This window comes from Cricetulus griseus, chromosome X, assembly GCF_003668045.3.
Source record: "Cricetulus griseus strain 17A/GY chromosome X, alternate assembly CriGri-PICRH-1.0, whole genome shotgun sequence".
Lineage (NCBI taxonomy): Eukaryota > Metazoa > Chordata > Mammalia > Rodentia > Cricetidae > Cricetulus > Cricetulus griseus.
This window is the reverse complement of record NC_048604.1, coordinates 37,726,643-37,738,658: the sequence shown is the minus strand read 5'-3', so window position 1 is coordinate 37,738,658 and position 12,016 is coordinate 37,726,643. Positions and strand designations below refer to the sequence as shown.

General features: G+C 48.4%; 1 protein-coding gene across 7 annotated transcripts in view; it reads left to right on the top strand.

Moving 5' to 3' along the window:
- Tmem164 (transmembrane protein 164) overlaps window positions 1-10,615 on the top strand; it is a 165,917-nt gene extending 155,302 nt beyond the window's left edge. For all 7 annotated transcript variants that reach the window (XM_035449890.1, XM_027433589.2, XM_027433593.2 and 4 more), the window contains 2 exons: window positions 4,677-4,777; window positions 6,292-10,615. In XM_035449890.1, the coding sequence (XP_035305781.1) occupies window positions 4,677-4,777; window positions 6,292-6,498 (308 nt within the window). In that variant the 3' untranslated portion in view covers window positions 6,499-10,615. The remainder of the gene's footprint in view (window positions 1-4,676; window positions 4,778-6,291) is intronic.
- Window positions 10,616-12,016: the final 1,401 nt, after the last annotated feature.

Sequence of the window (12,016 nt, the reverse complement as noted above, 5' to 3'; positions counted from 1 at the left end):
GTGAAAAGAGCTCCGTGCAAGGCAGCTGCTGGATCTGCTTTCTATAATGTCTTCTTCCATTCCTCTGCTCTGAGAAGTGGATGCTGCCTCTAGTACCTACACAGAAAAACAACATTAAAGGAAGTGTGATTTGCTCAGGGTCTTTCCCATGGGAAACGTGAGGCTGTCTGACCCCCCACCCCCAGGCCTTTGTTTTTAAGCTACTACATTGTATTTTCTTTTATGTCTGGACTGTTTGATGTTCTGCTTTTTATATTTGTTACTCACCCGGGAGTGGTTTCTTCATGCATGGACAATCTGGTTGCCGTTTGAATGGCAGTGGACTATTGCACAATATTGAGGTATTGTAGTTTACTTAACCTATCTCCCTAGTTGGTTTGTTTCCACTTTCTCAATATTATAGAGAACAAGTCTAAATGTCTTTGTGCAGATAAGGGTGGTTTGTAGGTTGTGTTTTACAGGTGTTTGAAGATAGTCTTCACAGGACTAGCATTGAATCAAAGTAACTTTTATGATTCCTCAGCAAGTCTGTGCCCACACTTTGCCCAGCTAGTGAGCGATTGGGTGTCCACTGTACATCCAGGGCTGAAGCAAAAGAGGAGCTTTAGAGAGAGCTCCTCCCTCTGTCAACAGTCAGTCTAGTTGAACTAGCTGATGCAACACAGACGGGATGGTGCAAACATGGGGCTTTGTGAAGGGTCAGTGGGAACACTGGAAAACATGCCCCATGACAGTTTCTGAGTGTTCCTTCCCCCTAGAACACAGAACACATCATGGGAGAAGCACAGGGAAGGGACAGCTGTCCTGTGCTTGAATCCTCATCCCCCTTTTCCTAGGACTATGTCTGCTGAGCTGACTCCTGGATGAGGACACGGACACACACACACACACACACACACACACACACACACACACACACACACACACACACACACACACTCGTCCAATACTGCACCACACTTGGCATCTGACGCATGGCACTGCCTCTCAGCTGCACTGGGGAGGGGGCTGTTGAGCAGAAGTGAGAGGAAAGGAAAAGACAGCTGAGAAAGTGATGAATGGAGGTGTTACCTGTCAGCCTTCCAGGTCTCTTCTTCCTCTGTGTGCCCTCGGAAACTGGGCCGACAACTTGGTGTCCAGGTCACACTCATTTATCTGATGGACCCGTATACTATTCATACTCCCAGTATATTGCTCAATGCATTGTTACAACCAAGTGCTGTGTTGGAAAGACTTGCAAGGTTCCTGACTCTGTGGAACATTGGGTACCAAAGGTGCGTCCAACACATGGGCCCAATGTGGCTATAAATATAACCTGCCACAAAATCAGAACCCACAGACTCTTCAACATGCCCGGAATGAACTTCACAGACTATTCCCTGGCTTCAGTCACTTCACTTATTTCCTTCTGCCTACTTCCCTTTTGGAACTTGCATTTGAACTTGCCAAGCTATCCTTGGTATCTTGCATTTGGTCTTTTACTCTCTCACTGTGTAGATAGGTTTCCATGATTTTGTTTTCTACTTTGTGCTGCCGTCACCCATCTTTGTAGGTTTGCTTATCCTCTTCATGGAGTTTCGGGCTCATACCATAAACCAAAAAGCATTTGTTAAATCGCTGGCACCATGCTAAAAAAAAATGTATTATCTCATCTGACCAACAGCTCTGTGAATGAGGTGGTGCCTCTTCCATTATACAGATGAGTAAAACTGAGCTGCAGAGATACTGTGATTTGTCCAAAGCTTTGAAATCCCTAAGCAGCAGAACCAGGATTTGAGTGCCTCCACCTTCTAGGCTCCAGGTAGCCACAGTGTCAGCCATGACACTCTTGAGTATATGTAGTCACTGCAGGAATGTTCCCTTAGACTCAGCTACTCCATTTCCAATATGTCTAAAATGCCATCATTTCCTTACCCTTGCTTCAATCTGCTGTTACCTGTCTTCTCCATTGCAGTAGAAGACATCAGCAATCCAGTGATGGCCAAGCTATTAGTCCATCCCTGAAAGTTGCTACTGTCCCTCTCCCTCAACCCCGCCCTCCTGTCTTGTGCCACAGCCTTCTGATTTTCATTCCTCTCTTCATTTTCTACCTTGCTGCTTTTACCTTCAGAAACTACCTTGTTCTAGGCCCCGGGAGCAGTCCCCTTGCCAGCACGCCTGCCTTTACTCTTTTGGCTTTAGACTGTCCCTTGTGCCCTAATCTACATGACCAGCACTCACATTCCTTAAACTCCCCGCAGCTTTTGGTGGCTCTGTAGCAGAGCACAGAGGTGGCCTCCCAGGGACTGAAATCCATCTGGAATACTTGTTTTGCTTGGCCCATTGAGCATTCTTAAAACATTTTGAATAGTTGCCTGCATTTAAAAGTCAGGACATTCCACATAAAGTTTCATGTTTCTGGCTTTCCTTTGAAAAAGCAAGAAACAGGCACCTCTTGAGCCGTATTCTTGCAGTGCAGTCGATGATGGAGCTAAGCGGTAGCTGCACTCTTTAGAAAGGGTGTGGGCTGTTTGCCAGGCTCTAACGTTCCTGAGTATCTCTTAGTCCTAGTCATGCTCCTGCTTCTGAGAATCTTTGTGAGACATGACACATTTGACCATGCGGTTCTGTTGCATACATACAGCCCTCAGCCCTCAGCCCTCAGCCCTTAGCCCTCAGGCCAGCTTCTTGAGCTCACATGGCCCAGCCTGGGGTGGACCAGCTTTGCTAACTGCTTACTCACGGCCTCCATTACACTCTCCCTGTGGTGTGACTTTACCGGATTATTTCATTAATATTACAATTATTACTACTATGTGTGTGTGAGAGAGAGTTGTATGTGCTTGTGAGAGAGATGTGTATGTGTGGGTGTGGCCATGCATGTACCACAACATGCATGTGGAATTAGAGGACAACTTCTGCGAATTGGTTCTCTTGTTCCACCTTGTTCTGAGGCAGGATGTCTCTTGTTTATGCTAGGCTGCGCTCTCTGGGATGTCTGGACCACAACCTTCCAGGCATTATTCTGTCTCTGCCTCCCATCTCACCATAGGAGTGTTGGGATTACAGATGTGCCCCACCACATCTGACATTTTTCCTTGGGTCCCAGGGTCAGGTCATGAGGCATGAACAACGCATATGTTTACCTGTTGAGCCGTCACAGCCCAATCCCTGCTGCTGCCACTGAACTCTTACCTGTACCGCTCTCAAGTACCTGCCTCAGGTCTACCTGTGTGCAGGTCGGAAAGCCTAGTGCCCTCTTACGGTCCCATTTGTTTCTCAGGACTCTGCTCTAGTGCTGTCTCTGCCTAGAAGCATTCCTTACCCCACCTCCAACCCCCACTCCCAGGCTGAGTTTTGTCTTCCCATAACAGGAGGCACTGATCTCAGACCCCACCCCCAGCTTGCTGTGTTGTCATTGTTGCCTGTATTTCTCAAACTGCAGGGACCCTGTCTTATTACAAAATCTACAGAGTATGAACAGCTCTTGGACAGGGAAACACTGACCTGATCAAACACCACTGTAGGAGATGGCATCACCACTATTTTGGGGAATGGGGAGGTGTTTTTCAGGTCCCTTTCTGAAGCACTCCTTCCAAGTACCCAATCCGGGAGCCACCTGCAGCACCCTGTCTACCATGTCCCAGCTCTGGAAGCTCTGCAATCCATCCAGGCCTACGAGGATGGTAGTTTGCAGCAGCATTACGAGAGGGGAGATATCACTTGGTGTTCCTGGGAGGAGCTGTTCAATAGCTGAGAAACGGCACAACCACTGGCTAAAATGTTTGTAAGGGCTCTAGATTTAAGGATGGCAGCAAGAGAACACCGATGCTCATTGAGCAGTCATTTTATTGCCAGACTTTGGGGACACAACTATCCCCATTCGATGGGAAAGTAAGATTGGCCAAATTGTTCAAAGGTTTTCAGAGCTCAACAGCTAATGAATGGTAGAGTCAAAATTTGAACCCAACTCCACCAGGTGGTGGTGGTGCCCGCAGTTAATCCCAGCACTTAGGAAGCAGAGACAGGCAGATCTCTGTGAGTTTGAGGCTAGCCTGGTCTACAGAGTGAATTCCAGCACAGCCAAGGCTACAGAGAAGCCCTGTCTTGATAAACCAAAACCAAACAACCAAAAAAAAAAAAAAAAAAAAAAAAATGAACCCAGATCTATCTGACTCCAACATTAATGTTTTCAACTACTTTGTCATACCATTTAGAATCATGAGGAAATAAATATAAACACAAAGACATATACAGATGTATAGTACTAATTCAAGCATTAATTTTAAAAGCTAATCCTGGGGCATGGAGAAATGACTGTGGAGACACTGTAGTGTATTTGTGAGGGTTCTATTCCAGGAGTCAAGTGCTGGGAATGTTTTCCTCCTTTGCTTTTTATCTTCTACCCAGTTTTTGATTCATTCTAAATCACTTTAATAATCATGAATTGCTTTTAGATTAAAACAGAAACCTCGCTAACGGTGTAATATCAACTGGCAGAAACCAGGGTCAAGGAAGGGTATCATGATTCCTAGCTAAGCATCGAGGCCCTTGGAAGAGTCTGTCAAGTGCTAAGTGAAAGAGACACCAAGCCTGCTGCAGCTGTGGCTGAGACCTCAGCACCTGCACCCATGCGAGCAGAAAAGGAGAAGAGGGTCACTAGTCCTCTGGGCTCACCATCTCCCGTCTTCCTCCAGGTGCTTATACCCCAGAGCCCCTCAGCAGTTTCCGGTGGGCTCTTCTCTCAACGGGCCTCATGTTCTTTTATCACTTCAGCGTCCTGCAGATCCTCGGCCTGGTAAGTTTGCTTAGATACCCTCCTCTCCCCTCTGTTTGGAGTGCTTCATAAATCTTGATAATCCTGGTTGGTGCTGTTGTATCATTTTGTTTTGAAAAACTACACGATGCTAAAGGCCAGGACGTCAGGTTGTTGTGTCTGGGATGCTGATTTATGATCCAAAGCTTTGGCCTCTCCAAAGAGTTTTCTGAGTCCTTCAGTAATGGTCGTTCCTTCATTCCTGGGGATGCAAGGATACCCTTCCCTCATGGCTACTTGAGTCTGAAACAATTACCTGTAACTGGCAAGTGCTTTGCTGTGGACCTCGTGGGCATGTAGGACCCTTATCCTGATGGCCCTGGGCCTGGCCATCTAGAGGCCCAAGATGGCCTCTAATCTTGGGTCCACTCTGGGTATGCTCCCAGGTCCTTCAGCTGTGTGGCCAGTAGATGTGAGGTGTTAGGAGCCCCCCAAAATTCTGTAGTATGAGAAGTGCCTGGAATATGGAAAATGGCTGGCCTCAATGTTGAAATACCCAGAGTCCAATAGCGCCGAAAATGTATCAGTGTTGAAGTGAGGTGAGAGATGGTGAGGACTTGTCTTTAATGTGAGCAAGCTCTTAAGAGCTCTGGAAGGCGGGTGTTACGGCTGCCCTTGGGGCAGGAACGCCATATTTGGTTTTGTGCGGTTGGCATTAATGCAGTGTTAGGCATGTGGAGCCTTGTGCGGCCTTGCATGATAGGGGTGTAACTGGCTGTCCCCAAAACCTTTGGAGAAGCAGCCACTTTGTCTTCCTGGCTCTGGTTGGCCAGAGGTAGGCTGGGTTCGTTGCTAGCCGTGTGAATGCTGCCTGTGCTTACGGGAAGACTCAGCATGAGTCTGACCTGCACACCCGCCCGCCCTCCTCACCTCTTGCTGCTTCCCACTGATATGCTGGTTTCCAGGAGTGTCGGCGTGCTCATGTCACCAAACATGCATCCCATGCTCTGCTACACCTCCCATCAGGAAAACTCTGCTCACCCACTCCTCGCCATAACCCTTGTCCATCTTCGTGAGTCCGTTCACATGCCACTTCCCTCACAAAATCTTCTGTGCGCTCCTCAGACCTTGTGGCATGTAAAGCTTAGTGAGCACCTCCTAGTTTGAGGTCATATGCAGTCAACTGATTCCCCTTGCTATTTGGAGACAGGAACCAACCATGCAGTCGATGGCTTCAAAACAAACAAACAACAACAACAAAAAAAAAACACTTAATCTTTCTCCAGGAGCTAGGCACACAATAAATGCTTAGGAATGACAACGGACTCTGGGCCCAAATGGAAAGCAAGACTGAGCAAAACTGAACAGCTTTCATTCAGGACAGACACTCATCACCCACTCAGAAAGCCTAGGGCAAAGATGCCCCTTTATGAACAGGCGGGGATTGGTCAATCCCTCCTTGTCCAGTCACCCCTAGGGAGAGATGGCTGAACTGGCAGTAGCCAGAAGAAGCCTCGGGATGGCGAACGCTCACTCTACCTCCCTTGTCCCTGCAGGTCACCGAAGTGAATTTGAACAACATGCTGTGTCCGGCCATCTCAGACCCATTCTACGGCCCCTGGTATCGCATCTGGGCCTCGGGACACCAGACTCTCATGACCATGACCCACGGGAAGCTGGTCATCCTGTTCTCATACATGGCTGGGCCCTTGTGTAAATATCTGCTGGATTTGCTCCGGCTTCCAGCCAAGAAAATAGACTGAAGGTGCTTGGATTTTTGTTTTGTTTTATTTTGTTTGTTTTTTGTTTTGTTTTGTTTTGTTTCTCCCCGAGGAAGCGAGTCCCGACTTGGCTCAGAGAACACCCATTTCTTGGCAAAAAAATCATTGGAGAGGGCACTAAGATGCTTGGTATATTCCCTTGTTTCCTCCTATCTGTCCCTTTCTCCCACTCCTCTTCCCTCCCCAGCTCCTCCCTATGGGTGCTCTTTGTGCCCAGGGATGACGCTGGGGGCTGGAGCTTACTTCCTTTCATCCCCTGGGCTCTGAGTTCCTACTGTGCCCCACTGCGTGGCCTTACCCAGGGAAATGGTAGGCAGCGACCCCCTTCGCACTGCTTGTCGGTGTTTTTAACCACAGCTAGTTGAAGAAGCCGGAGACAACAAGCAGTAGTTCTTCCAGCATTCCAGCAATGAAATAGTGTTAGGTTCATGTCTCTACTGCCAGGGACCTCCAGGCTCATGCTGGGATCCCCTTTTATCTCCAGCATAGCCCCCATCAGAAGGGGACCAAGGCCTTGTTTCTATACCAGCGGCAAGCTCCGAGCCAAGGGACTTCCCAGATCACAGCCAAAATAGATTCCCCCAGTGACAGGTGTCCCATGACTCAAAGCAGGGAGCCACCCAGCCACTCCTTCTAGGGTGCTGCCTGGGGTGGAAGGCGATAACAATGTGCAGCCCAAGGGCAAGATTCTGTAGAGGGGTGTTGGAGATCTGTTGCCACGGTGAATCTGAAGTAAAGACCTCAAAGGTGTGTTCAACACCAGGCAGGACAGCTTCACCCCCTCCAAAAACAAACAAAAAAAAATAGCCTTCCCTATGAAAGCTGAGAACAGACCCACTTCCCACTCCAAAGTGAGCTTAGAAATGAAGAAATCAACTAGGTTGAGTAGTAGCTTGAGGAAGCTGTGATCTGAATCATGCTCTGTGTCGTGTGGGTAACAGGCAATGTTCTAGTCTCAACCGCCCCTTGAACCATCCTCATTGTCTCTGTATGTGTCTATCTGTTTCTCTTTGTCCGAGGCTGCTTCATGGAAGAGGGAGCTGGGGTTGGGGCTTGGGTGCTGTTTGGCTGTTTGTATTTTGGATGTTTGAAATGCCGAAGGGACCCTTGCATTTCGGGAGGTGCTCTAGAGCCATTCCTGGCACTTAGAGGATGTGTCCACAGCTCCTGAAGGCAGTTTCTTTAAGGTTAGATTTCTTTCATGTATGATGATGTTCAAAACCCATGTGTAGGTTGAAGGGGAACTGCCGGTGGATCAGGTCCCTATAGGTAGAGGTTCAAGTGTTTGGAAGGGAGGAGCTTTGCTTGAAAGGTACTTACTCATGTGTGGACCACAAGGACGCCTGTGTCTGGGCATTTGCTGACAATTGTCAAATTCCAGTAGGAGATTTGCTTACGACTAGAAAATCTTGTACCATGACCAGCCCGTTGCCATGTTCCAGTTGCAGTATTCAATATGAGTTTGTAGGTACTAGGCCTACCCTGAGCTTCAGGGACTCCGTGGCCATGATTTTATGAAATGGACGTGCAGAGGAAGCAGCGGCAGGAGAGTCTCCTGGAGCAAATGGAAACTAAGGGAAGCATCTCTGGGAGGGGTTACTTGATCATGAGGTGATTGGCGCTGAGGTACAGAGAGCTCCTGCCATGGCTCTTCCTCCTCTCGCCCTCTAGAAGTGTTTCTTCAGTTGCTGATTTGCCTTGCTCCCTCAGAGAAGTGGATGGAGGAATAGAATGTATGAGAGCCTCCATGGCCCTGGGCCTCTCTATAAGAGAATGTGGAAAGAGGGTCATAGGAAGGGAACCCATGAGGCCTGCCATGGCCCCTGCCACAGCATGGAGCTGCTACCTGCAGAGATGCAGGGCCTCAGCTGAGGGAGCCACCTCCAGAATGCTACAGAGGTGGGAGTGCCACACATGCTTCTTTCCCACCTGAGGTGCCATGGCCCACACTGCCTGGCATCTTCGGCTTTCCCTGCATTGGCATGCCTCTAGTGGCTTGCCTCTGCTTTGGCACCAGCTCAACAGACCCATTTGTGGTAGGCATTTTTTTGGTACTCAGACGGGGGGAGGGGGAGATTCAAAGCCATGTTGGCCAGGACAGAGTCAGACACACCTATCAAGAAGGCAGAAGTAAAGGGGAGCTGCAGGGGGCCTAGGTTGGCTCATATGTACAGAAGTTAAAGAAACAGTTTGTGGCTCCTTCCACAGATTCCATAGGGAGTCTTGGCATGGGTTTGAGGTATTGAGGAACAGGGGGCCTCTTCATTGTATCTCACTCTTACCTTGGTTCAAACCAACATGACAAGTGGTATGGGCTCTAAGCACTTTGACTTGGGAGTTACCCCCAGGTTTGTCCAACAGCTCACCCTCTACTGTCTGTGGTACCTGGGATAAAGGAGAAGACAGTTTGCACTGACTCTGCAGCTACTCCTCAGGCCTTTATTGTCCCTATGAAGGCCGTTCCCTAGCTACCTTGGCCAAAGTTCTATATGCAGTCTACCAGTACGTACGTGTGAGTTCCGTGCCTGTGTGAGAGTACTCAGAGAAGTGGCCAGTTTCTTTGAGGTAGTCCCAGCAAGAGGGAACACTGCATCCTCAGGCTCTTGGCATCTGTGGTCAAGGGGCTGTGCCAACAAGAACAATTTACTAGACAATTTGTGGCAGCCACTCTGAGTAACAGAGGTTGTCTTCCCTGCTTAGAGGTCCTTCCTGCCACCAGTATTTGGCTTTTGTGTATATGAGACTTGGCCCAACATCCTTTCAGAAGCCTGGCAGCAAGTACTTCTGTCATCCTGTGATACACTGTGGGCTTTAGGAGCCACCACATCCACCTCTCTAAGTCTGTGACCTGTCTTTCTGTAACTTCTTTGTATCTGTGGCTTTACAGGCTTTAAATGGGCTAAGTGGAGTCGGCTGTGCACTTTATTCTGTGGCTCTTCAGAGTTCCTGTCAGATTGTCCCTTTTCCTGTAGCCTCTGTCGGGCTTTGCTATGTGGTCATGGACAATTCAGTGTTTTGCAATGTAATTACAAGCTTCTCCCAGATAGCTCAGCATTAGCAGGGCTCTACATAGAGGAACTAGGGTTAGGTAACGCTCTGAGTTGTTGAGCTGGGTGTTCAGGAAATGGCAAGGGCCCTTTTAGCCCTCCTGCTGCCAAATAGACGTCCCTGGAATTCTGTCCCTGTCTTCTTTGGGAGAAGAGTTTCTTAATGGTTTCTACTGTAAGGGAGGCTTGGGGCAGGGAGGAAAGGGGCCTTCTGACACTGTAGGACAAGACACTGTGGCTGGTTTTAGGGACCCAGGACCAGGCCTCACAGGCAACTCAGGAAGGCCCAAGACTGGGAAGGAGTGTCCTATCTCCTTCTGGCCTTGCCTTCTCTTAGGTGGAGTCCATGAGAGGAGCCAGTCTTCTTCTGGTATGTGCAACTGCAGGAAGACCAAGGTACTTGCTGTTGCCCTTGTCTGAGACACTTTTGCACACCAATTTGTCACTCATGGCACTAAACTCAATGATAAACAAAGCAAAAACAAAAGTCATTTTGAAGCAGAAACAATGCTTCAGAAACTCTTGATTTATTTTGGTGTCAATGCTAGGTTTTAAAGTGTTCTTCATTTATGTAATTGTGGTGAAGAGAACAGGATTGAATGGTGTAGAATTATTTCTTATGGGACATTGGTGAACGCCTCTTCCTCCATCCTTCTCAAGCTGAGACTGCCATGTACTGTCACCCTCTTGTGCAAGGCTCCCCTGAGAGCCAATCTCTGAACTCCCTAGATGGCAGCAAGATGGAGCCTCTTTGTCAGGCTGCTTGTGGGGCACTCTTTACTCCCCCACCTCCAGTCTACCTCCTGTCTTTGGGTGTTTTTGTAATGTGTTTTCTCTGTTTTGTAAAACCTCTTTGATTGTACTGAAGTGGTTTCTGCAACCACCTTTGGAAATAAATAAATGGTCCTTAATTTGTGTACTTAGCATTTGGAATCTTAGCCTCAGGTGTTTGTGCTGTTGAAGATCCCTGGATGAAAAGGAGCCCTCCCCATGGAACTTATTGTTACAATGTTTTCTTCATTTACTGTTATTAAAAGATTTATGAGAACTCAGACGTCCTGCCCTTGCTTCTCAGAACCCTCTCAAGAAGGCTTTACAAAGTAGACAAAGGGGGTCGTTTGTTGGCCTTGTGTGTCATGAAGTAGCCACCCTCTCAAGCCAGGGTAGCTGGGCTCAGCAGAGCTTGGCCCCATGGGCAGAACAGTGACTTAGCCTTGATTTCCCATACACTGCCTCCTTCCACCGAGGTTCCTGGGATCTACCTGGCTATTATTCGCTTCCTCTAAGGGAAGCTTATCAGTCAGGGACATAGGCTCTCTGGGCCCCGTGGTATGCTAGGCTAGATAGTGAGGTCAAACCATGCAACTTTGGGCCTTAGAGATGGCTCAGTGGGTGGTGGTGTTTGCTGGACAAGCAAGAGCACCTGAGTTTGAATCAGCAGTCCACATGTAAAAGCCAAAAGTACAACAGCATGAACCTTTAACCGCAGCCTTTGCGGGTTGAAGACAGATTCCAGGGCCTTTATGGATAGCTAGCCTGGCCAATCAGTGCAACCTATGGGGTTAATGGGAAAATACTGGTCATTCATCTTGACCTCTGCACACACATGTGGGTGAGTGTACACACACACACACACAAACACACACACACACACACACACACACACACACACACACACACACACACACACACAAAAGAATGCGACTTTAAAATATGTTGATTTCTGGCCCATAACCCCCAAATGTCCGTCAAGTAAGCAGTGTCCATGCAGGGTCAGACTGTTCCTTGGAGAGGAGTGAGCAAGGTGATAGTGTCCTTTAGGAACAGCCAGCTGTGCTTAACCAAAGTCCTCTGTCTTTTTTGCTAATGCTGCCACTTCTAGAAGGATGCATAGTGACATTCAGTGCAGGTGGATTCCCCCCTCATCCCTGTTAACCAGGTGTCTCCCCCCACCCCCAGGCTGTGAAGCATACAGCGCCTTGTAATCCTAGACTAGAAAGAAGCAGCTTGGTAATGCCTTCACTTGCTGCTCGGGTTCTTGCTCTGTAAAGCAATAACTACAACTGTGTGCCAGTCCCAGTGTTCAATGCCTCTCCATGTGTCGCTGAAATACCCCCTCTGGATGCTCTGGATGCTCTGGGAGTTGACGGGCAATATGGTTCCTACTTCAGGGGAGAAACGGTCAGGTGAGGCTCATTAATAATCAAGAAGCTAGAAACTAGTACCAGAAGAGACAACCCCTTTGGGCCCCACTGCCCTGTCTGTGTGCTAGATTGCTAGGGAGACCGTGGCTTAGGGACCCAGCTCTCAGAGAAAAGGGAAGAGAGGTCTGGGGAGATGATTCTGCTGCTAAGGGGATGCTGTGAAAACATAAAGACCTGAGCTTGGATCTGTAGAATCCATATAAAAGCCAGGCTTTGCCTAGATGTTCCTGTAACCCCAGCACTGTTGGG